At 47.7% G+C, this 26,789-nt stretch overlaps 2 protein-coding genes across 2 annotated transcripts in view; one reads left to right on the forward strand and one right to left on the reverse strand.

Annotated features, from left to right (window-relative positions):
- NR2E1 (nuclear receptor subfamily 2 group E member 1) overlaps window positions 1-15,445 on the reverse strand; it is a 68,255-nt gene extending 52,810 nt beyond the window's left edge. Inside the window, exon 1 of the mRNA XM_074820554.1 lies at window positions 15,234-15,445. Within this exon, the coding sequence (XP_074676655.1) occupies window positions 15,234-15,445 (212 nt within the window). The remainder of the gene's footprint in view (window positions 1-15,233) is intronic.
- OSTM1 (osteoclastogenesis associated transmembrane protein 1) lies at window positions 15,435-26,145 on the forward strand. Its single transcript, XM_074819395.1, has 6 exons — window positions 15,435-15,773; window positions 18,953-19,067; window positions 20,568-20,665; window positions 21,996-22,160; window positions 22,946-23,111; window positions 23,419-26,145. The coding sequence occupies exons 1-6, from the start codon at window positions 15,444-15,446 to the stop codon at window positions 23,472-23,474; spliced, it is 930 nt and encodes a 309-aa protein (XP_074675496.1). The 5' UTR covers window positions 15,435-15,443; the 3' UTR covers window positions 23,475-26,145.
- The last annotated feature ends 644 nt before the right edge of the window (window positions 26,146-26,789 follow it).

Below are 26,789 nucleotides of genomic sequence, written 5' to 3' on the forward strand. Positions count from 1 at the left end.
TGCAAAGGAGGCTGACATGTTTAGTGACATAAAGTGGCTTGACTGTTAGCTTCTTTTTTTTTTCTTTCTAAATGACAAGACAAAGCCACCTTAGCTCTCCTCCAACTCCCCTCACCCTCCCAGCCGTCCCCTTCCCCCTAGATGCTCGGTGTTTCTTCTTTTTAGAGGGGGAAAAAAAAAAAAAAAGAAAGGGAGAGAGACATTTTCTTTCACACAAGCCCTCAGAATTACAGTTCATGAACTATTCAGTAAACTGACCGGCATGAACCTCCCTTCAACGGCCTAATCTAAGGGGTGGATCTATGTGTTTTGTTGCTTGTCAAAAACAATCACTGCTCGGCCCATTACATTTACAGCACGTCGTCCTTTAATTGGTGTAACACACTGAGGGCTGAAAGGAAGAAAGTCCTACAAAAGCCCCCGAGTGAATGAACCCTGACTCACACAAAAATACTCTTCAGAAGTTCAGAGCTGGGCACTAACAAGGGAGGTAGGGAGTTAGTTTGAAAAGGGGTTAAGTTCAGAAATGTGCCACCTTGAAGACCCTCCCATCAAAGCCATGATAGCATTGACAAGATGCAGGGGGAAAAAAGTTAATATTCTGGCCTTGCGGGTTTGAAGGGAAGGCGGGGAAGGGCTGGAGATTCCTCCCGGCTCCCCTTCCCGGTCTAACCCTTTTCACTTCGCGGCTGTTCTCATTGTGTCCTTCGACCGCTTCAGAAAAATACGAGAGGAAAAAAAAAAAAAAAAAGAAAAAGAAAGCAAAAAAGCCCCAGGAAAGGCGAAGTGCGGCCCAGCCCGGGCCGGTGGAGCGCTCACCCAGCCCGGGACAAAGCCTTCCCTCCCCGCCGAATGCCACCTCCCGCCCGGCCCCCGCCCCGGGCCGCTCTCCCCGGCCCTTAATGATTAGGCTAATTAACAAAATCGATGTTTAAACGCCCGAAGCCACACTTCGGGGGGAGGGCGCGGCGACGGTGCCGGGCCCCGGGCCCCGCCACCGCTGCCCAGCGCCCCGCGGCGGGACCGGCCCCGCGCCCCGCCCGCCCCGGGAGAGCGGCGGCGGCAGCAGCGGCGGCGGCCGCGGCGCTCGGCGGGGCCGGGATGGGGCCGGGATGGGGCCGCCGCGCCCCTGCCCCTTCCCTCCGGCCCTGTACCGCCGCTGACACCTCCTCCTCCTTCTCTTCCCTCTCTTCTTCTTCCTCCCTTCGTCTTTTTCTCTCTTTTCTCTTTTCTTTTCTTTTCTTTTCTTTTCTTTTCTTTTCTTTTCTTTTCTTTTCTTTTCTTTTCTTTTCTTTTCTTTTCTTTTCTTTTCTTTTCTTTTCTTTTCTTTTCTTTTCTTTTCTTTTCTTTTCTTTTCTTTTCTTCCTTTATTTTTCTGTTTCTTTTATTTTCGTTTTTTTCTCTTTCTCTTTCTTTTTCTTTTTTCTTTTTCTTTTTTCTTTTTCTTTTTTCTTTTTCTTTTTCTTTTTCTTTTTCTTTTTCTTTTTCTTTTTCTTTTTCTTTTTCTTTTTCTTTTTCTTTTTCTTTTTCTTTTTCTTTTTCTTTTTCTTTTTCTTTTTCTTTTTCTTTTTCTTTTTCTTTTTCTTCCTTCCTGTTCTCCACCTCTTAAACGGACTGTTGCTGCTGCGGGATTTTTTTTTTCTCTCTCGATACAATAACTATTTTGATGTAAATGGCGAGCCTTGGGTGGGTCCCTGGGGTAGAGAGTTAATGATTCTTCTTACACCGGGCTGTTTTTTCACTTTTCCTGCGCGCACCATGTTAATAAATTAATGCACCTTTCATTACTCCTACACGCATCAAACCTCAGCTTTGTATTTTGCGGCCTGACCCTCGTTCCTACACTTTTGTGAGCAAGTTGCCCCCATGCTAAGGCTGGGGCACTTTTAAATGCAGCCCCATAGTCCTACCCAGGTTTGTAATCCGTCAAAAAGCCGTTGATTGCTGCAAGCGTTACTTTTCATTAAGAAAACTTAGAAGCAATTTGGAAGAACCCTTCTCAATGAATACATTTACCCCCAAATGCTTTTTATTCTTCCCCTATACTTGATGAGTTTCTCTGGCACAAATCAGTTCTTACAGGCACAGAATGGGCAATCCCCTGATCCCCATCAATTGTCATCCAGAGTTTGGGCCACTTTGACCGCCAATAGTGGGGAAGTCAGAGCTAATCCTCAGAAGGAATCACGGGAAAAGAAAAGCAACAATAACCAAGTCAAGCGTAAAAAATGAAAGAGAAATCTCTATTATCACTCACTACATTTCCCAGCGATGTACTGAAAAAATCAGCTCGTTTGTCATTCGAGTCAGACACCCAGAGAAGAATATGGGGTCGTGGTGGGTTGGTAGACTCACACGACGTAAGGAACAATATTTTAGAGCAAAAGGCCTCTTCATTTGCCAAATCCTCCTCACATCCGCCATAACCATTAAATACAGACTGACTTTATTCTCTATGGGAAGAACAAGGGGAAAGGAGCCTTCAGCCACATAGCCAGACAAAAGTCCAAAGAGCCAGGGACGGGGTGGCGAGGCGGGAGGAGACCCGCCACCCTCCTCCACACCAGGCCCGGGCCCTGGCTCCAGGGATGCATGGGGGGACGAGCGGTGTCGGGGCGTGGGTGGGGTGGTGGGGTTTGTGAAGTGGGGTGTCTGTCTGTCTGTCTGAGGGCATGTGAGCAGGTGAGCTTGTAGGGACGGTGTGAATGCGCTGGGGCGTGCAAAGGGGTGTACGCCTGCAAGAAGGGGCACGCGAGGGGCTTTGCAGGTGCGGGGAATCCGTGCCACGCATGCGTGTGTGCACTCACTGGTGAGTGTGCAAGAAACGGAGGGGAGAGGGGTGTCCACGCGCAAACCCGCGAGCATGGGTCGTGTGTGTGGGCAGGAGACGGGCACACCGCAGGCAGCGGGTGGGAGAGCACACGTGTGGAGGGAGAAAGGCGCGAACAACACGGGAGTAAGTGAGAGGTGGCTGTGAGGGTGCATGTAAGCCAGGGGCACCTGGTCCTGCGTGTGCGTGTAGGGCAGTGTGTGGCGGGGCTGACCGCGGAGCTGCTGGGGGCGAGGGAGACAGTGAGACTTTTGAGAGGCGGCGAACACTGCCGCTTTCCACGCTGACACCTACGATTAGCCAAAAGAAGGCCATGAATCCTTTACTCCCCGGCCAAGCGAGGGGCAAAGTTAGCCCTAATAGCCAGCTGCCAAGCCTCCCGCGGCTGGTGTCTTTCGGGCAAGTAAACAACTTTATAGCTACCAGCCCGCTGCTGCGCCCCCCCGCACCTCCCCCCGGCTTTCGCGGGGAGCTTCCCCAAAGCCCCACGGATGTCCTTCCTCCCCGGACGGCTGCCAGAAGCCGAGGGGCTTTGCTCGGGTTTGGGCCTCTCTGTGCGGGCAGAGAGGGGGCAAGGCCAGAGGGGGGACAAGGGGGAAGACGGTAGCCACGGTGAAAGGAGGGGGCGCTGGCCCCACTCGTGCTCCGTGGGGAAGGAGGGGTCCGGGGGCCCGCAGGCTGCGGGAGGGAGAGACGGGTCTCAAGCCCGTCCCGCCACGGCGAGGCCCCCCGGGCTCCCGCCGCCGTCCCGGGAGGCGGGGGGCGGCGGGGGCTCCCCGCTGCCCGCGGAGGTGCGGGCTCTGCTCGCAGGCTGTCGAGAAGCGCTTTCCCTAATTTTTAGCACCTCGTAGCTGCCCGCAGGCTCACGGGTACCTTAGTGCAGGCTTTTTATTTTTCATTGGTACGAGGCTTCTTTTTCACTCTATTTTTTTTTTTTTTTTTAACCCGACGAATAAACCTTTGAGCAAAGCTGCGGGGTTGTTTCTTTCTCCTCTTTTTTGCTTCTTCTCGTGTGTACCCCCCCCCCCCCCCCCCCCGATTTCGGGACAAGCCCGGCACTTGCTACTGCGGCCGCGTTCCCCCGGGGTGCCCGGGCAGCTCGGGGCAGCCGGTGTCCCGCGGGCTCGGGGCGGTGGCGGCCCCTCACACCGGGGCCCGGCCCGGCCCGGCCGCCAGCCCCGGAGCGGCCCCGGGGAGCCGGCCCGGCCCCTCTCGGCAATCCTTGCCGGGGAGCAGCACCCCGGTCGCGGTGTCCTGCCCTGGATTTACATAAAAGTGCGGTCTCTTTGCATCATCCCTCATCTCGAAAGGGTGCTTGAAGAACTCGAGACACTCTGCAGTCCTAATTAGTGATTTTTGTCCTCTTGTTACGGGGCTCAGCATCTCATGCAAATGAACTCTTCATCGCCGGCACCATTACCCCTGCGCCAGAATTAACTGACTCTTATCTTTAATGATATGCCGCTGAACTTCTCGGAGCCCGGCTAGCTTTTTATCTTGATTACTCTAATCAATAAGAAATGATAGAGTAGAATTATAAACTCTATTGGCTTTTGAATGTTGCCGACAAGCCCTCTAGATGCGCTCCCCTTTCATTGTTATTTATTAAAATGATCTTCAGCTAGCAGCGGATGCAAATAGGGAAATGAACCAGCGAGGGGGCCCGGCACGGAGGGATCCCCCCGCCTCCCCTCCTTTGGGGAGCCCTGCCGGGGGTGGGCTCAGATGGGGGCAGTGGGGCTTTGTAAACAAATGGCTCTTTTTTACGAGGAGCGCGAGTTAAAAAAAAAAAAACAAAACAGCCCAGCAACAACAAACCAAACAACGAACCCCCAAGCACTTCACAACAAATTAGGACATAACCTTCCCCCTCCTCCCCGAGGTCCGGCGCCCCCGGGACGTGCCCCGGGGAGGGGGGGCAGGAACGGGGGTGCTGCCCCTAGCCTGCTTCCCGGGGGGGGGGAGCACCCAAAGGGCCCCATCCTGGCCGGGCTCCCCCCACCCCAAAGGAGCCAGGGGTACGGGATCCGGCCCGACCTTCCCCCCACCCCCCCCGCAAGGCAAGCAAACACCCGCTCCCCGCCGCCGGCAATAGGGGATCAATATTAAACCAGCAGCAGCCCAAGTCGCCGTGGCGGAGACTTTTCCCCAGCCGAAATCTGTGCAGGGCGGGCCGGGAATGCGCCCCGCACTCTGCCGCCCCCGCTCCAGCCCCCCTCGGTCCGCACGAAAACGTCTTTTCTTATCTGTCAGCAGTAATTAGATATCCTTGCGGTGACAGAGAGATGCACAGCACCAGCACTTTGTCTCGGGGGGAAGGAGTACGTGGCTATGCGCGCACACACACGCACAAACAGCGCCAGTTTGGCCGCTGCCTTCCCCCCCCACCTTTTTTTTTTTTTTTCCCCTTTTTTTTTTTTTTCATTTTTAACCTAGAATAGTGGCCCTGAAGGGGCCGGCCGTGTGCTCGTCGGTGCCGGGGCAGGTCCCGGGCTGGCAGCGCGGGCCGCTGCCCGCAGCCGCTCCCCGGGGCCGCCCCGCTCCTTCCCTCCCAGGCAGGAGCCCGTTTGCTGGCAGCGCTCGAGATTTTAGCTAAATTGTTAGGTGGGTGCGAGGAGCCGTTTTTAGATGCAAATTTTCAAGGCTGTCGAAGAGAAAAGGATACATTTAGTTATCTGCATGAAAATGAAACCTTTCTTAAACGAATTTCTAGGGGAGAAGCACGTTGGCTAACATAGCAGTGGTCTGGGGGCCATCATTTCGTCCCTCTGTGAGAGGGGAATTTCACAGCGTTTCCGAATCGCGGGGCTGAAGTTTTTTCAAATCCCGGGCTCTTTGCCATCACCCATCGGAAAAACTCTCCATATTTATTCCCCCCCCGTAGTCTTTAAGCCTGTCCGTAGCATCCTAACTCCTGTTCCAAATATTTTCATTTTTTTCCCCCCTAATAGTTTAATTACTTTTAATACTTTCAGTATAAACCTGTGCTTATCTCTTAGGGAGATAATTAATCAGAACAGAGAAACAGCCGCAAGATTCAAGATGAATTGGAGGGGGAAAATAAAATTAGAAATCCGTGAGGGACAAAATTGTTTTTCTATCCTTGTATCGGGCACGCAGTTTTTTATATTCAGACGACACACAGACACATAAAATATGTAATTGGCGTATAATGGAGCAGTATACAGGCTAAGACTAACAAAGTAGTCGTAGGCATGAAAATTGAAGTTGTGTGCCACAAAGGCAGACCCTTTCATGGGGGAAGGGCTGAATGTGACAAAATCATGTAAAATCTCCGTTCTCAGTAACATCTCGTTATTAGGAATGATGACTAAACCTCCAGGATTATTCTGGACTGTAAGTTATCAAGAGCCCACTAATTTCACATTAAAACCCATTGACTGCAACAGCGTGATTGAAGGGTTTTTAACAATTAACATAATCAGAAAATGAGCGGAGATAATTTTTATTCAACTCATTACTTTTTAATCATGTATTTCTTTTAATTAATATCTGCTCGGTGAAAATAACAAAAAGCCGAGTCCCAGCGCGGCCCCGGGCAGGGGAGGCGACCCTGGCGGCGGGGCGGGCCGGGCCGGGGGCGGCGGGGCCGGGGAGGGTCGGGGAGGAGAGGTCGGCATCGCTCCCAAAGCCACCGCCGGGGCTGCAAGCGCGGCCGCTCCTAAAAAAAAGTCCCCTCCCCATGCCAAAAAGCCCCCCCCCTCCCCCCGGGGCTGACCGGGTGGGACACGGCTTGTGCCCGGCTCTCAGCCCCCGGGCCCCCCCCCAGCCCCGCTCCCCGAGGGGCGCAGGACAGCCTGGACACATCCAAGACCCCCTGCACGGCACCGAGCGAGCCCTCCCCAGCCCCTGACTGCGGCCCTGCCCTCCCCAGGAGAGAGGGGGGGTGTTTGGGTTTTTTTTGCGGGGGGGTGGGAAGCCCTCCCCAGCCTCGGGAAGGCTGCCTGGGCAGCTGCCGGCGCCGGCAGGTTGCTGCTGCCTCGATTTTTTGGCTGCCGGTGGCTCCAGTCCCTCTCCCCTCGGCGCCAACCTCACCTGTGTCTTGGGCAGTTGTGCCCGGCTCCCGTGTGCGGGACGCTCTGAGCTCCCCACCCGTGTGCGGGGGGGGGGGCGTGGGAGTGCGCGTGTACCCGTGGGGTGCTGGGTTTCATCGGCTCTTGTCCTGTCCTCTTCTGAGTTGTCTAAGCCTCCCCTGGGACAAGTTCAGGGCTTGCGGCGAGGAGGGGAATACCTGCCTTGGAAAAACCCCAAAGAGCCCCAGGTCTGGTCTCCAGATTTCCGCGCTCCGAGACAAAAAAAAAAAAATCACGGCAGCTCTCCAGAGGTCTGCGGGGGGGTGAGCCCCAGGACTGTCCTCGTCGAGACACAGCCATGAGCGAGGGGAAAGGCACACCTGAAGTCTGTCCATCTGGCCGTCCGTCCGGGCACTCACCCACCCTCACCACTCCGCCTGTCCCGTTCCCCCCCCCCCGGCTCGACGTCCCCCAGGTGCTCGGGAGGGCTGCGGGAGGAGAGCTCGCACGGGTGGGGGGCCCCACGCGTGACCCCGGGCTTGGCGCTTCGCAACCTGGCACTCGGGAGGGAGGTTACTTACTGCTCGTGTCTGGCTGTCGACGGGGACTGGCCCCAGTCGGTGCTGGGGACTCGCCAGGTCCCCATCCCTGTCCCCCCCACAGCTTTCAGCCAGAACGAAGATGTTGAAAACGCCGTGGGAAATGCCCAGAATCACCCGTTTCTTATTCTTTTTTATATTTGTGGACAAAGATACACAGGCTCTGAATAGCTGGAAGATGGTGGGACGTCAGTTCATGTCAGACAGTCGAAGACAATCACAAACCCGTTACTTTGGTGCTGAGAAAGGCTTGCCCGAGTTGCTAAAGAATTCACAGGTTCATGTTGAATGAGTAACTCCCCTCTTTCAAACACTTCAATTAATGCAGTCTAGGAAGAGTAGGAAAATCAAATTTTATTCTTTTCTAGACTCCCACAGCCTGACCTCTCCTCTGCCACCGAAACTTCCCTTCCTCAGAGGATGATTTGCTTGTGGGAACCAGTGTGACTGTCCCCCTGAATATGGAATAGGGCTAAATCCTGCCAGCCAGAGATTTCAGGGGCGTGCTGTGACCAGGACGGCCAGGTTGCCTGCACTGGCTCTGCAGGTAGACTTGTACAGTTCCTCCCAGCAGAGAAAGATCGAGTACACAGTATTAGATCAGTTTTAAGACTGGGAATGGATTATGTGTTTTGTTTTTTTTTTTTTCTGTTGTTGCTTCGGGGGTTTTTTGTGTGTGGGGGAACTAACATGTTTTTTGTAAATGAAAACACTCGCGATGGGAAAAAGAATTTTAAAAAGAAGCTATTAAAAAGAAAACATCCGTAAATATCATCCCAGCAGAGTAAGATGCATTCACCACATGTGATATTTACATCAGAGATACTATTCGTAGGGTTTTTTTTAATAAATTCCATGTGAACCCTTGGAAGAGGGAAAGTGATTTTCAGGTCACAGCAGCAGGCCGGGACTGAAACACGGCAATGAACACTGTGAGGTGTGACGGCAACTTCTTACAAAATTTCACCAGTCTTCAACTGCCTGTAGCCTTTGGCTGTTGGCTCTTGCTAGCATAAGGAAAGCCATCTGGTATTCAATATTATGTTTATAGCCTCTTGACCAGAGCGTGCTCCCTTTCTTGCACGCATGCAACCTCAGTGAACTCCGCGGAGCGGACTTGCAAATTCACAGCTGAGAAAGTTTGGCCCTTTGTGGAAGCCGCAATGGACTAATGCTGGTGACATACCCTGAGCGGTAACAACCCTTGGCTCTTCCCAAGTCCCTCATAGCTCCCAACAGCCGCAGTCTGGCCAGCCCACAGCTTTCCTGTGGCATGGGGCTCAGAGCCCCTGGCCCATTTTGGGGTGCGGTGGCTGCGGCTGGCTGAAGCCGGGTGAGAAGCAGCCATGGTGAACTTCACCCGCCACGCCACAGGCTGTCCCCCCTGGTGGTGTCTCTGCTAACTCCTCACCAGCGGGCACCTTGCTGTTATAATAGCCTGAAATTGTGCCAAAGACTCTTTTTTGCTTTTTTTCCCCAGAATCAACATAGATGGGGAGTACTTCAGGTAAGATTGCAACTCTGTAGGATAATCAGTCCTTAAATTTTGATACCTTTCTGAAATAACCTGTCATGTTTATCTTATCTTCTATTATGGCTCATCTTGCTGTGATCCTCTGTCCAGAGAGGAAAGGAAAAACTTTTACTAGGGAATTATATTAGTAAATAGATCATTTTCTACTACTGAGGGTCAAAGGAAGTATCTAGGTACAATGCAAAGAAGAGATGTAAAGCAAAGAACTCACCAGGACAGATGTATTTGAAGCGAAGACACCTGTCAAAATGTTCTCCCTTAGCTCAGGTGATTAGTTCAGATGTTCACATCAGCTCCTGCACCACCATTCCAATCCCAGCCATGTGTGTGCAGGAGGGAAAGACTCCTGCTTCTGTGGGACTGCTGGGGGGGTGTCCTCCACTGATCCGTCTGGAGGGGGGCTGCAATACAAGGAGTGAAACTTGATGGGTGGTGCACAAGCAGATCCAATGTCTGCTGAAGCCTGGCCATTCTCTTCCCTTATGAGCAGTGTTTTAGGCCTGTGCTTTGGGAACTCGATAAAATTCTGTGGCAATACAAGTAGCAAGAAACAATCTGTACAAAAGAGAACAGTTTTGGGTTGCTTCATTCTGAAGAGGAGACCAGGACGATACTACACTGACACGAGGGTAACTAAAAGCAGAATTTGGCTCGCTGGGTATTTCTGAGCATGGACAGTCATCCACACTCCAGTGAGCTATAAAAAGAATGTACCTTTCATACTATTTGTGTTGACCAAGAAGTTATTTGTGGTAATCTCACTATCATGCTGCTTTTAATGTTTCTGCTGTGTTTTAAACATCATTATCTTCAAAAGTCTTTTTTTTTCCCCACTGCATACTTTTGTTCTTTTTCTATACATTAACTATTTCAATCAGTCTCATCCTGTTTTACTGCCATGAAAGATATCCAGTTTAACAGCTCTTCTTTCATTTCATAACGAATGGCACAATTAAGACTTAATTAGATGCATATGAGTAAGGAAATGGCATGCCACCCAGGACCTTAAATGTGGTATCATTCAATTGCTCAAGTGCAGCATTCTGAAAAAAAACCAAACAGAAAAAATCCCCTAAACTTATCTCAAGCTGGATCTTTTCAGACTGGCATGATTGCCTGCTGTCAATTAATTTTTTCGAGTCATGATTCTAAAAAGATAATGTACTTTTTTTTTTCCTTTCCACAGCAAAAATTCTGACAGGTGCATGGAAATAACATTTCTCTGTGCATTGGATGCATAGGGAGTATTATATGCAAACATTTAAGGTCTAAGCAAAGATCATATGGCATTATCTGTGATTTCTCAAGCTATTACACTGTTATATGCTTACAGAAAATAAAAACCTGTGTATGAAGATGTGAGGTTGTTTTCCCTTTTCAGAAGTGAAATGGTGCTAAATAAAGAAGAGCGCTAGCTGATGGATGGCCTGTCTCGGTGTTCTCTCTATATCTGTTTGGAAACAGGAAAATTATTGCTGGCTTTCTGGCTCACCATCACAGGTCACTTTAGTTCCTTCTGATACCTTAGCCCCAGGGACAGGGCAGTATCCAAGACTCCTCCACCCAGCTCCTTCTGGCTGAAGGTGGCCTGAGTATCCACCAAAGGCTACAATAGCTGTAGGAGCAGGTGGCTATGGAAAAATGCAGGTGAGTCCTGGCTAGGTCTCTGGGGACAGTGGTGGTCAGGAAAGTAACCTTTGATCCCTTGAGGATGTTGGGTGGAGGTTCAGCCCCCCCTCCAGTGAACCAGCTAGTCATAAGGAGGAGCTGGATGTACTAGATGGCATCTAACTCTGATTAAACCTTACTGTGACATGGAGGAGGTTCATGAATCTCCAAAATGAGAACCTGATGGTTTGGATTAGATGAACAAATCGTCTGCTTCACAATTTGCCACGTAACTGACCAAGACGAACACATTGCAGATCCTGGTCGAGTTGGCCAGTCAGGCACAGTAAATCCAGTCAACAGCTCTTTGGAAAACTTTGATGCTATTAGTCCTTCCTCATTCCATCTGGTAATTCAGGGAATAAACCCTGAATTTGCAGAGTGTTTCTTAAAAAGCATTCTGTATGAGGCACTGACAGCCATTTTCTGTTAGTCTAAAATTCCAGAAGTTTTAGTTGGTGATAGTAAGTTTCTTGTGCTCACCCAGAGAATGATGTTCATGAGTGTATCTTCACATTTCAAGTGTCTGACCTTCCTTGATTCCCTAGTAGCCAATGCAGCGTTATTGCTCCCAAGGGCTTGAGGCTGAAGAATGGGATTTGGCATCTGATTTGCAAAGCCGCTGATAAATCTTGGGGTTCTTCTGAATTAAAGACTGAAATGATTGTAAATCAACTGCTTTTTTTTTTTTTTTTCCCCCTGACCTGCTATTTTGCTCATTCTTTGTGGTTTATTGTAGATGTGATTCTATGTTCTTGCCCTGAGTGAAAAGGCTTTCATATTCTTTACTATGCACATAGAAAAATAATGCTGCAACGGGACAGTGCTAGAACGCACAGTGGCTCAGGCTGGTCAGAAATAGTGCAGCTAGACAAGTGTTTGTCAATCATTTTTAAACAAAGCTCACATAATCTTCTGAAAATAAGAATTGGCTCAGACTGCTGTACAGTATTGTCGGGATGAATTTCACTTGCAACTAACCAAAAGTGCGTCAGCATGTTGATAATTTATTTAACATATTTATTTCCTCACAAGTTCATTTTCTTGGGTATGATGGGGATGTGTGCATGCCCTTAATTAATTACTGGTGTGCAACTGTCTTCTGGACTGCTTTCTGATGCTCTGTGGAGTCTGGAAAACAGTCATTGAATTGGGTGACCCACTGTTAGGCTTTGACATCAGCCACGACAGCACAGGAAGGAGCCAGCGCTGGCCCTTTGAATTAACAGGGACCCGCAGGACTTGATGGAGATGGGGAAGAAAAGCTTTCCATAGGCAGGGGATGGTTGTGCAAGGAAGACATAATACGCTGATCCTTTGCTCATGTTGAGCTTTTGCCTTCTTTGCAATGAAATTAGTCAAGATTAAAAAATGATTGCCATTTCCACAACCCCAGAGACACCTCTCCGTGGACAACCCTCACACCTCCCTGCTCCTGCTGGCCCCTATTGCAGATGATGAGCAGTCTGTCTCCTGGGCAGCAGTTTCAGCTTGGGAGGAAGAGCCCCTTCTCCCTTTTCCTCCTTCTCTCTGAGCTGCTGTCTGCCCCAGACTCCCTTCCTGAGGCCATCGCACTCCCCAAGCATCCAGTCTCCCAGACATCCCTGACTTCTTTTCCTCTTTATTCCTTACATTCAGGTTATCACTTCATTTTCTGGCACTGCCTTGACATTTACACTCTGTCCCTCCTTTTCCAGCCCTTTGGTTTGGCTCCTGAATGGATGACTTTATCCAAGCCATCACCCTTGGAAGATAACAAGCAAACTTGAGAAAAAGGGTTAGGTTCTCAGCTCACAGTGGTATGAATCAGGAGAAAGAGCACTAAAGGCAACAGGGAGACAAACAGAGGGGAGAATCAGCTTTAAACTGCTCATTTTCCCTGGTTTGTACTGCCATCTCCACAAATCCAACAAGATGGCAGAGGAAATCAATTTTCATTTGCTGTGTTCTGTTTCGACACCGTTAAGGTAAGACTCTTCCTTCTGCTGAGTGATACACATTTTTTCCTGTAGTCAGGGCAGGTATTGCAATTCTTGAATGTGTTTTCAGGAATAATTAGGACTATATAATCACACAAGACTTCTGCTATTCTAAGACTTCTTTCTGAGATTTGCTGGTCAAGGCCAAATCCTGCTTGCTTTAGTCGTGAGTACAACCCCTTTGATGAGGTTGAGCAAAAAAGGTAATGGCACCGCTCGTATAAAGAAAACTAAGCAAGTTTGCCTGACAGCTGAGTTGTCAGTTAGAGTAAATGCTGGTTTCTGCCTAGTAACAAAATTCATCTATTATCAGAGAAGAGGCCCATGCCTTCTTCAGGCCCTGTTTCTGAACTACAGCTGAAAAAGTTAGTGACTTTCTAATTTTGCTTTGATTATTGTTTATTATTGATAAAAAGGAGAAGTACTTCATGACAAGACATCTTCCTTAGACGTCTGCAGCAATGTGTTTATTAATGCCAGAAATGTTTATATTCCAGTTATGCCTCAGAGATTTTATCTGAAACTCTTATGCTTTTTTAATTTTAATTTTAAATTTTTTAACTTTTTATTTTTATATTTATTTTCATTTTTTTCTTATATTTTTTCTTCCCCCTCTTTAATTTTTTAAATTTTCCCTTTTCTCCCCGTTTTTTCCCTCCCCCCCTGCCCCAAAACTAGTTTTCCACTCGCAGGAAAACACATTCTCTCTCAGGAGCATATTTAACTCTCTCAAGACGTGGGAAAACGCGTCCCCCTTGACCCTCGGAGATGAAGACGCAGCTCTGCCCCCACAGCCGGTCCTCCCGGTGCCCGTGCAGGCCCACGGGAGGGAGAGCCCGGTGGAGAGGGCGAGCGACTGCTCTGGGGCGTCTATTCCACCGCTCCCCGGGGATGCAGATGCTGTCGGGGCGGTGTGGGACACGCCGAGGGCCCTTTGCAGCCCCCCGCGCCCCTCGGCGGGGCGATGCGCGGGAGCGCTGCTGCCCTCTCCTGGGGGGATGAGGGCAGGCTGGCCGTGCCGCCCCTGCCTGCCTGCCCGCCCGCCTGCCCGCCGGCCAGCCCCGGGCGGGTGGGGCTGCAGTGGGGGGCCCCCCCGTGCTCTTGCGCCGGGCAAACGAGGCGCTGTGGCCTTGTTCGAGGGTCGCTTCAGGGCGGCAAGTGGCCCCTGTCCCCGTCTTGGGGCTGCGGCTGACGGCGTGGTGCTGCCCAAAAGTTTCTCGGGATTTAGGCTGCACCCCTGCTAGTGAACTAACCGAGGGGGTCATCCTCTGGCCCTGGAGTCACCCGGCCGCAAGCGTCCTGCTAAGCAGCTTCAGGCGTCCAAGGGCGGTGGCCATGCCAGACGCGGTCCCCGAACCAGCAGGCGCTGTGCGGGGGGGGTATTGGCGGGCCACAGCCAAAATCTCCACGAGGCATGCTTGGAGACAGGGCAGCAGGGCTCAGGGAAGGTCTGGCACCCAAACCAGGGCCCTCGCTCTGATCAGTTTGCAAGTACAGGCAATCTGGTACATTTTTGACCACACTCTATCATTTCTCTGTGTCATACCTGTGACATGGGTTTCATTTGTTTTCATCCATTGTTTTGAAAGCCATTTCTTCAGAGCTGAGGTGTTCAGCCCGCTCAGAGCAGTCAGATGCTCTCTGTTGGGCGTGTTTTGCCTGCCTGATGGCATCTTTATCATCACCTTTGCTGTTGTGTTTTCACCTGACAGCACAAATCCATCCTGGACATTGCCATGCTGTGACATTTACTGCACGAGTGGCACCAGCTAACGCCAGGTGGGCCAGGTGACATGGAGCTGGTGGAGCTGGGTACAGCTGCGTGCACGGAGAGCTGCTTTGGGCAGCACTGAACTCCCGGCAGCAGCCACAACCGTCACGCCACCGTCAGCCAGCACTGCCTCCCACCACCAGTGCCACATACACGCTACCACATCAGCCACAAGAAGCGGACGGGGCCATTCCCGCTCTGCTCTGTTCTTCCCGAAGGCACCGTGGCAGGGAGTTGCAGGGCTCTGCTCTGTCTCTCTGATGTGTGTCTGACCAGAGCACTAAGACACCCAGACTTGGTCAAAAGCCCATTGAAATGGCTGGAAAGGGCCTTAGACAGATGGGACGGGCACGGGGTCAGGGTCCTGCCAGACAGAGGAGGTGTTAGACAGCCTGGCACTACAGCCCCTGCTGAGGGGGTTACCTGCTGCTGTACTCACTCCTCCCACTCTGGGAAGAGTTTTCCTTTGGTGACTGGGGCTTTATGCAGAAGTGGCCATGGGAAGGTTTGGGGCCAGGTACCAATAGAGGGCTCCAGCTTGAGATGAAACATGGGAAATACTTTGTTTGCAGAAAGATGTGGCTTGTTCCTCCCTCATCAACTTTTTCTCTGGTTTGGGGATTTTTTTTCCAATTGTTGCTGTATTTTCAGCACATTTCAAAGTCACTTTCCATATGACAGATACTTTTAAGTCCTCTTTCCGGATGAAGAGAGTGTTACCTGAAATACATGGCACAGAAACCGCGCTCCTCGTGGAGCGGAGCGGAATGTGTCCCGACTTAGGTACACCCCCGGGCAGGACAGCCCCCTGCCCACACCCGGACCCGGGAAAAGGCCACGCCACCCCCGCCGCCGCCCCCGCTGCCATCGCGGCCCCCCCGTCGCCGTCGCGGCCCCTCCCGCCTCTCGCGCCCAGGCCCCGCCCCTTTCCCCTCCCCTCCCCTCCTCGGCCAATGGGCGACGGCTCCCCGCGGCGGAGGCGGGCCGGTTCCTCAGCGCGGCGCTTCCGGTTCCTCGGCGCGGCCGCCATGGCGCCGCTGCGCTGCCTGCTGCAGCTGCTGCCCGCCCTGGCGCTCGCCCTCCGCCCCGCCGCCGGCGAGGCGCACCGGCCCCTGGCGCTGGAGGCGCTGGGCGAGGCGGAGGCGCTGGCGGAGGAGCTGTGGGGCGCGGGGCTGCCCGGCGACCTGCCCGAGCTGGAGCCCGAGTGCCGCCGCCTCCTGGCCGCCTTCGCGGAGGGCAGCGCGGCGCTGACGGGCTGCCTGGGCCGCCGCGCCCGCCCGGTGCGGCTCTGCCAGGCCTGCCACCGCCACTACCGCCACCTCCTCGCACAGTACGGCAACATCGCCCGCGCCGTCGGGGTGCGTCCGCGGGGCCGGGCGGGCGGGCGAGCGAGGGGGGCTGCGAGCCTGCCCGGGGCGGGGGCGAGCCTGCGGCCCTGCCCGCACCGGTGCCGGGTTGGGGGGGCCTGGGCTTTTTCCTTGAGGCTTCCAGTCACATAAGTTCTGTATCCCAGCGTAGCTGGGCCGTACGCAAGTGGATATGGGGTCCTCGGGAAGGCAGGCGGGTCCCACCTGTTTCGCCCTTCCCTGCGGCGTGACGGCCGGTGTCTCGTCCGGCTCCGCACCCCGGTCCTGCGTGGAGGGTGAGGAGAGGTGTGTTATTAGGCCGGGCCTGGGTGTGGCTGGTGCTGTGACCTGTGACACTTACGTGCTCAGCGGGGCACCCATGTTTTGGGTAAGCGGATCTCAATCCTGCGAAGGTCAGTTCCCAGGCAGTAAGCCCCACCGGGTGTGTAAGGCGTTTTAGCAGAGGTTGGGAGCATTTGTTGGCTGCCTGGTGTTGTGGTGTGGTCCATGCAGCCAGCTCCTGGCATGGTTTGGGGCAAGTAGCTCCACCTGCAGAAAAAGCTTTGCTCCTCAGTGCAAGTGGAAAAACTTGAGTTGTTCTTGCTGATGTAGCAATGGTTAAAGTAGCATTCTGGCTCACAGGTTGTTGTATAGCACTAATGAGGAACACAGCCAGAGCTTAGTCGCCTGGCCCTTCTTGGAAAATTGGTGGTCTCTGAAGCAGTGTCAAGTGATGTACATCATCTGTGGGGAGCCCTGTCACAGTGTTCTTGGCTCCAAAACTGATAGGAGTGTGTGGCAGCAAACTAAAGTCCTGAGTGTTGGCTGGAGTCTCTGGACCCCACCAGTGGGAAACCTTGACTGAAGCTGGGTCTTCTGTTTACATCCTCCAGACGCTTGATCGTCTTTTTTTTTTCATTTTGTAGTGTTGGAGGTGGTTCATGACTAGTTTTGCGTGTTGTCATCCAGTTTATCTGTTTGTAAAAGTCCCTGGGATGATACGAGGATGGCAATAGCAGATTGGACCAAAGGACCTTTGTCTGTTCTCTGATGATGGCTAGAAGTGGGTGCCCTGGTAAGAGTACAAGCAGAGAGCAAGTTTTTAGCAGTGTGTCCCCTGGATTGTGCTTCAGTTTTGGGATTTCTGAATCTATTTAGAATTGCCATTGACAAGAAAAATCTGCTGCTCTTGAAGCGCGGGTAAACTTCTGGTGCCGCAGTGTCTTGCTGCAAACCACTTCACAGCTTAGTTATCTGTCATGTGAAGAAGTATTTCTGGTTTTGTTGCGTTGTCTGCCTGTTTCCCCTCACCACCCCAGGGCTTGTATTGGAAAAGCGCATGGGCGTTTATTTGATATTTGTCCTTGCCAGGGCCATTGGTCTTGTGTTTTAGTTTGCAAACCTGTGGTCTGTTTCTCATAGGGAAGCTGTTTCATGCCAGTGACTAGGTAATGTGGAAGTGAGAAATTGTGTATGTAATTCTCTTGGGTGTTTTCAGCATGTTGTTCTGGCTAGGATTAGGTTGCCAAACATATCCCGGTACCTAGAATATGTATGAACTCATTGCAGCTGCTGTGCTTGTGTGCTGGCAGCCTGGGGGGACTGGTCCACTATGTGGTCTGGAAGAAACATCTGCATTAGTGTTTGGCTTTCCTTCTGTGCATGGATTATCTAGCCAAATAAATAAAGGAGGTGACCTCTTGCAACCTCAATCAGTGATCACAAGTAATCAGATATCTGATGTTTTTATCTTCGCCATCCTACAATAGTTATAGTGCCATGTGAAAGAAGCAGCCAAGTTAAGTTTTGGACATCTCTGAAATGTAAAATCCTCCTCACTCGGCTAATTAAAGAATAAATTAGGCAAACATATTTAAGGAATGATATGGGTTTACTTGATTCAGTTTTGGATTGAAAGTGCTTTTTTGCACTCAGGAGTCCAGCTGGTGAGGAGGTTTCACAGTTAAAGGCTGTCATGAAGCAACCAGAGAGTTTCCTGCATATACAACTTTCTTGCCTATCTGTTTGTAAGTTAGTAGAAATGAAAGTGGGTGAATGTAGGAGTTACCAGATGTGGCAATATTCAACTTCTGCAGTTGAATCTCCAAGGGAAACTTCTTATTTAAAAAATAAACCTGTTTTAAAAAAAGAGAGGTGGAAGCTGAATCTCTCATAAAGCTCTAAGGAACATGTTTCTCATTAAAGAGATTATTTTCTTGTATGTCCCACGTCACTTATCAAAGAGGCTTTTGGCAGCTTTGGCAATTTTGAGAAGTGCTTAAGTCAATTTAGCAGCCAGAAACCAGGAGCTAGAGCACAGGAGTCAGCTGACTGGAGGTCATGGTTTTGTATTAGTGATTTGAGTGAGAAAATAAAGCTTTGAAGGAGAAAAACATTCTGAATTCTGATAGGGATACTTCCTGTTTATTCTGTAACTGCTTGCGTAGTTGCTCTGCATTTTTTTTTTTATGAGCATGGTCCACAGAATAAGCTGCTGTAAGAGTTGTGCCAGTGCCTGCTTTGAGGATGGGGTGCGTTGGGTGGCTCAATAAGATAGATGAGCTTGGTACCTATGTCTGGGAGGGACGAGAGCCCAGCCTGGTCGTAGGCTTGGGGAAATGGCTGCAAGCACCACTTTGCAGAGGACTGTGTTCCTGGTATTGCTGCATCGGGGAGGGGGAGAAGTTTGCTGCTGATACAGTAGGTTGGTACAGTGCATTTGGAGGTTTTCTCCTGTTTGTTTTGAGGCCAGTCCACTGGTTCAGTTCCTTCAAATATTCCTTCAATCTAATGAGAATGACCCTGTCCTCCTCTCTGGCTGCAGATGCCTTGTGCTGGCTCCTGGGGCAACGGCCCAGAAATGGATGACTATGAGCTACCTGGCAGAGAGGGCCCTGTGTCTCTGCTTGCCTTTTTTTTTTTTTCATTGGCAGTCATGTATTTTTGACTGACTTGCATGCAGTCCTAGTAGGTCTTCAGAGGTCATGTGCAGTAAGCTGTGTTGCTCCTAGTATGATTTGGAAGATCAAAAGACTTTTATTGTTCTGTCAATTCTGCTCTGCCTATTCTGGAAGTATCGACGTGATGTGTTGTGATTGTTTAGCTGTGCTTGCCTAAAATAGGTTTCAAAATTTTCCCTTTGTATTTTTAACACTTGATTGGGTCTTTTTGTTGTTTCCTCTTTCTTCTAGAATTCTTCTGAGAGCCACAATTGTGCCAAAAGCATCTTGACCTCAGACAGGCTGCAGATAGTTGTGACCCTTTCGGAGTTCTTTAACGAAACCTGGGAGGCAGCCAACTGTGCAAGTATGTGACTCGTTCTGCAGCTTTCATGCTACTGCTATGACTTAGCCCCAAAAATTTGCACAGATCAGAACTGTATGCGTGTGTTTAAATACAGTCAGTAGATAACACAAAAATCCTAAATTAGAGCCACTCCACTGAAGGAGACAAGAGCTTTTTGTTCCGTAAGGGATACTGCCAAAATCTGAGGGCACTAGTCTGTCAGAAAACTTAGTTGTTGTATAAATATTTCTTTTAGACTATCCTTTCAAAGTATAGTCTTGCTAGTGTTCTTTGTGTTCTACAGACCTTGCTGGAGACTTTCCTTAGCTTCATTGCGGTTTCTTCTGTTTTTCTTCATCTTCCTATTTTTTAAAAAAAACTTACATAAGAAACTTTTCCTTGTTAATGAAGTTGGTAACTCTGGGATGCTTACATGTTGAACAGTATCTGCCTCCACAGCCATGCTTTTGATTTCACTTTATGGGTGGAGGGTGTCCAAGTCTCTCTCTGTATCTCACTGTCCCCGTGCTGCTGTGCCATGCTTACAGCTAAACTGTGGCTTTTTGCTGTTGCCCTGGTGTGGGAAGTGGGACCCTACGCTAATAGGTGCACTACAAACAGTGGGAATAGCACCATGGAGTTGAGTATTAAAGGTGCTGGGTTTGCTGCAGAGCCCCTTGAGAGCCCGGAAGAGTTTGTTTTCATTTGTGAGGGCTGGAAAGACAGTACAGGAGGAGCTCTGTGGACTGTGTTGTCCTGCCATGCTTAGCTTGTAACCTGTGTGCTGCCTGCCCAGTGTCTTACCTGAATGCTCACCCTCAACGCTGACAGTGCTTCCTTCTTTCAGGAGATTCTTCTAGGATGTTGGCTTGCTCTCACGGTGCTATTGGTGAACATCTAATTTCCCAAACCACTGTTGTTTTCCAGGGTCTGTCTGGTTAGAGCACCTGAAGTGGGGTGGAATGGATGGAAGCTGTAACATGGTAGGGTTAAGCCTATGACTGGGAAGAAAGTCCCAGATATCCCCTCAAAGCTGGCGAAATGGTCAGCTCTTTTCTTAAACAGTAATAACCTACACTCTGATTCTGCTGTTGTGTTCATGGTCGAGCTGTTTCCTGGATGCTCTCTGTTTCATCTCCACTGCTGGTGCTTCTGCTTTCCCATAATGGCTGTTACTGTTGCTGGGCAAAGCCAGATTTGCAGGGTAGGAAATAAAAGTAATGTCTTGTTTTATCTTAAAGTCCAAAGATAATTCAGACCCCCTCTTCAGAAAGCTCTTGATGATAGTCTTCATCTTTCACTTAATCAAGGACAATTAATTCTGAAATATGTTCTCGATGAAGAGTTAGGTCAGCAGGTCTAAGACATCAATGGCAGGCAGATAAGGAAACCACAGTGTTGACTAGACCTGTCTTTTATAGTGGAGAGCTCTTTTTGCAGGAGTGGAGTGTCTGGGGGGCTTGTTGGCTATTGAAATGTTAGAAATTACGATATCCTGATGCTTTTCTTTCTCTTTGACAGATTGTTTAAAGAACAGCAGTGAGGGATTATCAAATTCAACTGTAGAGTTCCTGGATTTATTCAATAAATCTCTGACATGTTTTGAACATAACCTTCAGGTATTTATGCTGTGTGTTTAAGAGAAGCACTAAATCCTCTAATTGCTAGCAAAATCTTATTTATGCTGAATAAACCGCAGATACGTATTAGGCAAATAAACTGCTGGTGAGTTTGTGAATTTTAGGCAGATAAAGCAATGATCTGTAAAATGCAGATATTTACAAATTGAGAGCCTAAAATTAATTCTAATTGATAGTCACCTTGACTTCATTTTGTATGTAATCGCAGTGCTACTTCACATCAAAATTTCTGAATTCACAATAGTTGATAATTATATAGTAAGAAACAGCATGTCTGCATGCTGCAAGTCTCTTTTTCTGCCTCTTTGGAGAACTGTTGTCTTTTGACTTAACAATTCAATCTTTAAACACCCTTTTGATAATATAGACTAGTTTAGAAGAACCCGTACCTTAAATCATTGTAACAGTTGTTTTGACTAGTAAAATTGTGGGTAGACACAGTTTGTCTGTATTGAAAAGGCAATGTAATTCACATAGTGAAATAAATGTGGTAATTGTCTTCAAAGAAAATGCCCTAAATAACCTAAGAAACTGCATGTGTTCAATTTTAATCAGAAACTGACCAAGTTCTGGGATCATTCAGTGGTAAAAATGGGAAATGTTGGGTATGAGACAATATCTGAGGAAACTGCCTGCTTTTTTAAATTATTATTAATGATTTCTAGGAAATGTGCCTTTACAGGCCTTGGCTGGGAGCAGTGTGGACTGGCCTATTGATCAGTTCAAGTGTCTGAGCTAGAACTTAACCCTGTGGTCAGTGGTAGCTGATACAACCATTACTGGGTTGGAATATCTTTAGAGATGGTACTTTTGCTTTCAAGTGTGTTGTATTGCATTCAGGGGTGGTGAAGGCCACAAATGAAAATGATTACTTACTATGGCAAAGTCTGTCCCTGTCAGTACAGCTCAGCAGTAACAACAGTTATGTGTTAGGTACGGGCAAACGAACACCAAAACACAGCATTAAGGAACTTGATCTCTGGCTCCAGAATAACAGTTAATTACTAGTAATTTCTTTTTCTCCTTCTGGCAACTGGTACTTTAAAAATAAGTGGGTTTTTTTTTTTTAAAAAAAAGCTGCTAGTTCAGGGAGCAGTTTGAGGTACGTAATCTGCGGGAAACAAATCCTGTCCTTAGTGAATTAGAATTGGTCCCTTTTCCTCCTGCATTCTCATGTGAGTTGTCTGTCTAGGCCTCTACTCAATCTAGGATGCTAGAAATCTGGGTTTTGGCTCAAACTTGACTCTAGTTTTCAAGGTTTTTTTATAATGCCCTAAAACTCTGTGTGAATGCTCTTTTATAACCCTAGGGACAAACCATCTATTTGTCACCAAATAACTACACAGAAGTATGTAAAAACTGCAACGAAACCTACAAAAAGTTGAATGACCTGTATAACAACTTGCAAAGGATGAACAGGCAAGGTGGTGAGTCTGGGCACTCGGCCCACTTGTGTATCGATGTGGAAGATGCAGTAAGTATTTATTAATACTCATCAGGGAAGTCTTTATTAATCTGAGCTATTTGCACTTGTCTTGCTAGGGATTGCCTTTTCCCTTTCTGTGTGGGACAGTACAAGTGGCAGTGCCCTTGGCAGGCTGATGTCCCGTGGGGAGAAGTTAGCTTGGTGGGGCTGTCCTCTCCTCAGTCAGTGCAATAGGAGAGTGACTGAATCTCCTGATCACCTGAGTGCATTCCAGTTTGAGTAGCTGCACTTTAATTTCTTGTTCCTGTGAAGGGGATGGATTTAAAAAAAAACCAAACCCAACTCTTAATTTTCTGGCTTTTAATGTGAAGCTTTACTGCTATTGTTCTAGCTGGTGTAATAATTGATTCCTTATTACAGCAGCTGTTTCTAGGGGTCCTCAGCATTGGTGACATATGATTGGAAAAAGCTTTGTTATATTGTGGGGTTTTAAGTGGTTGGGCAAAAGGAGTGCTGTTGAAAGTATGGGATTAGCCCTGTCCCCACAGGCTGTCAGCGAGTTCTCTGGGAAATAGGCATGTGGCAATGTCTACAGTGTATCTGAGTATGTTTTTGAAACTTGTGAAAGTTTTGATGTGAAATCTTGGCTCTGTTTAAATTGTCTATTTGTATATTTCCAGGGATTTGCTGGCTTTTGGGGGGAGATCTGTTAAAGTGTAGTTTTCTGAGGTCATGTTTGAACCCTTGAATGTCTCGAGGCCTGAGTGTTTGCCATGCTGCACAGCAGAAATGGATGTGCTCACTTTCATGGCTTGCTTATGTTTCTCTTTTAGATGAACATCACTCGGAAGCTTTGGAGCAGGACTTTCAACTGCTCAGTTCCCTGCAGTGATACAGTCCCAGTGATTGCAGTTTCATCCTTTATTCTCTTCCTACCTATTGTTTTTTATCTTAGTAGCTTCCTTCACTCAAAGCAGAAGAAACGGATACTCATTTTGCGTAAGTGATGGTGCTGGCATTTCACTGTTAGAGTTGGGTGGTGCCAGGGACTCGCTTGGCTCTTGTGGGAGAAGGGGCCCAGCCAGATCTGCCTGCAGCTGTGCTGACGGCGCTAATAGCGACTATTAGTTTGCTGCTGTCCCCTCAAGAAGGGTAGTAAAGAGCTTCAGCCATATCTTTTCATTAAAGTTTCTGGACGTGAACAGAAAGCTGTTTGCAAGTCTGTGTCGGATAAATAGAGGGAGTGGAGAGACTAGTTTTGTGGAATTCTTTGTGTTTAATTTTCATATAATTTTTCCCTTTCTAGCCAAGCGCATCCAGTCAAATGCCAGTCTTGTGAACATCCAAGAAAAATACAGCTGAGCTGCAAAACAAAACCTGAGAACTGCTGCTGGTATACAGTGGGTACAATTGTGTTGGAATGAGGCCGGCACAAAAGAGGAGTTAATTATGGTTTAGTGTAATGATACAGAGCAACACAAGTTAAACAAAATGCTGTCTGACTTCTAAGCGAGGATATTAACAAACATGACAAGGCAGGGCTGTGTGACACTGTATGGACTCTGGTTTTGAAAAATCTGTGGTGTTTTTTTTTTTTTTATAATCTCGAGCTAAAGCTGGTGTTTTTCTGTTTCTAAGCTTTTGTACTTCTCATAGAATAACTACACTTTCCTTGCATGGTATTTTTCCATATTTATCGTATTTGTTTCACAGAAACCTGAGATTCTACATCTTTTTGAGGTGGTTTTCATAGACAAAACTTGAAATAATATTTGATGTTCCTGCTTGAAACGTTATGTTTAATTCCACCTAATACTCAGTCTCACCATCCTTGAGATGGACAGAAGACCTATAAAAAAGAAAACGTTCCCATCTTTCCTATGCTACTCCAAAGTCAGGATATCTGTTGGAAAAAAAAAAAATAAGGCAAAGAGCATGAAATATTCAGAGAAAGTGCTAATATATAATGTCCAAAGCCAGCAACAAAAGCAACAGAACTGCCAGTGCTAGACTTGAACAGTAATCATTGATGACTACAGTATTCAGTTCTCAGAAACAGGCAACATATTTAGTCATTTGCACACTTTAACCACTAAAATAATTGCTTTTCAAATGTTACATTTTCAGAGGCTTATTTTAGATGTCTGCTTAGGTAACTGGATGCTTCACTGTTTGTCTGTTTGTTGTGTTATTTCCTTTCCGCTTTAATTATGAAGATGGTTGGTTTTTTGTTTTTTGTGGACAAGTGCGGTAAAGTCCAGTCACTGGAGATGCTGAATTTCCTGTTCTAGAGCTTGCTATGGCTTAATACGGAGGAATTTTGTAGGGGAAAAGTTACCTTTTCTAGATAATGTGTTTTACTGGTAAATGAACCAGAGGGTTCTCTAACTTAAAAACTGTCCTGAAGGACAGTGAAGATACCGTGTTTGGAATTGATGACTTTCAAGAAATAGTATAAAAAAATTGGGCCTGTGAAATAGATGAATGTAAACAAATTCAAGCTTGCAGGATTCCAAAGCTGATGGAGAAGTTAATACAATAACTGTGGGGATGGATAGCGCTACTGTCAGGCTGTGGGCACAATTCAACGGCTGCGGCGATACCAACAGTTCAGTTTGGTTTTGCTAGTCCTGATTCAGGAGACTGGTGGGGTTGAAATGATTTATAGCTGTACTTGAGGTTAATGAATGCTAGAGTCTTTGCTCCCATTTTAAAATTTGTTTTCTAACCTTGAGATGAAAATGAATGGCCATTACAGCTAAAAAATGAAATTTCTCTTGCAATCTGTGTGTCTTGATGTCTGTCAAAAAACTCCATGAAGCAGTTTTATGTATTCGACTTGCTTTGGAGCCTACAATGTTAAATTTTCCCTTTGCACTAAGGCTCAAATAAATATATCACAGTGTAACAAAACAGTCTTAAAGCTCTTCAAGTCATTGGTTTTCTTGGGGTTTTTTTTGTGGGTTTTTTTTTGAGTTGGGACATACTGTTGGTTCTAAAGTCAAGTTGACAGTATGTTTAATACTAAGTAAAATACTGTTAGCAGTTAGTCCCACCCATATGATTGCCTTTTTGTATTTTATCAGTAAGAAGTATTTATCTCCCTCTGTTAAACATGTGAGTTACTAGGTCAACAGTTTGTTCTAGATAGTTTACAACAATAACGTAAAACTCTGTTTCTCTTGCTTATTACATAAAGTTACCTTTTTGCGGCTGGGAAAGGCATGCTGCCTTTAAAAAAAAAGATTATTTTTTTATATCTATTATTCTTAAACTTCAACTTTCTGGGACTTATTCAGCTGCCTACTCTAATAGCATTACATTGATTTGGGACATCATATGATTGAGAGCTGTTCAAAGCAATCTTTCATTCGTGCAGATAAAGCCAGTTTGTATGTGCAGCATTTCAGAAGGACAGCTTTTATACTGTAAGCAGTGGCTTTTTGAGCACATTCATGTTAAGTAGGTCTGAAAGTCATTACTTTTGGATATGGTGGTTAAGCACTTTAAAAAAAATTAAAAAAAAAAAATCAGCTTTTCTTATTTTCCTGGCTGCTAAGCCAAATGGAAATACTCATGTGACTTTTGTTGGTTTTTATTTTAAAGCAGCAGTAAAGTTTACACTTGAGATTTTTAATATTGCATCTACTATTTTCTCCTTTTTTTTCCCACCAAACTTTGTACTACTAACTTTCTTTACACAGTGTTATATTTTTGGTAGGATATTTCATATATAAATTGATTGAATTCTCTTTATACTCTATTTCCTAGAGAAATGTGGAAGCACACAGACTGTGTTGAAGGAGAACTAGAATTCTTTTTGCTGCTAGTCTTTCATCTTGATTTATTTTTTGCCTTTTTGGTATTATATGTACTAAACAGGATGAACTTTGAAATACTAGTTGTTTGTATCTTTTTGTGCAAATAAAGATTTCTTACTGTGGGGTAGCACTTTGATTCATGTTTATACTTAACTAGGAAACCTCTAAACACGGAAAGTCAGCTCTAATAAAGATTGTCAATAAACAATGAACAGTGTGGTGACTTAATTGCTTCATTTGTAGTAGTTTTATACTCCTGCTGTTCTAGGTTTATGTTCAGAAGCACCTGCTTATTATTCCTCATTATGCCATTTGCAGGAAAACAGCATTGGAAAGATGTTTTCAGAGCAGTGCTGTCTGAATTACAGAACAGATGAACTGCAACTGCTGAGAGAAGGTGGAGTTTTAGCTTACTCAGAGCCTACTGAAGTATATGCAGAGGCTCCTGTTTAGTTGCAATGGAGTTTCTTGGATGGGTGTGCGAGAGTAAGGCTAGTGGGGAATAAGCTGCGGTCTTTGTGGGGAGGCTTTTGGTTGCCTGCACTGGCCACTCTTTCAGCTTCAGCAGGCAGGGTGTTGGATTGCTGTTGAGCTGGAAGATTTCTTTAAAAATGGCAGTGTGGTGCCTCACCATGGAGAGAGCTGGGTGTCTCACCTGATGGTGGTAGCCTTGTGCACTAGTGGTTGGATGCGGATATCTCGATGGTGAGTTTAAATCTCAGGACATCACTTGCAAGGGGCTTCCAGGAAGGCTGGGAGAGTTGTAATGCCACTGCGTGAGGTGCGGCTTCAGCTGGGAAACTGGGAATGGTTCTGCTTGCCTGAGTGTGCGGGAGAGGGACTTGAAAGGGAATAA

This window comes from Strix aluco, chromosome 3 (genome assembly GCF_031877795.1).
Source record: "Strix aluco isolate bStrAlu1 chromosome 3, bStrAlu1.hap1, whole genome shotgun sequence".
In the NCBI taxonomy this organism is placed as follows: Eukaryota; Metazoa; Chordata; class Aves; order Strigiformes; family Strigidae; genus Strix; species Strix aluco.

Excerpts from the sequence above, each read along its gene's own strand:
- OSTM1 (XM_074819395.1), top strand. The coding sequence starts at position 15,444 with ATGGCGCCGCTGCGCTGCCTGCTGCAGCTGCTGCCCGCCCTGGCGCTC. Across the intron at positions 15,774-18,952 it reads ACATCGCCCGCGCCGTCGGG|AATTCTTCTGAGAGCCACAA; the intron begins GTGCGTCCGCGG and ends TCTTTCTTCTAG. Across the intron at positions 23,112-23,418 it reads GAAACGGATACTCATTTTGC|CCAAGCGCATCCAGTCAAAT; the intron begins GTAAGTGATGGT and ends TTCCCTTTCTAG.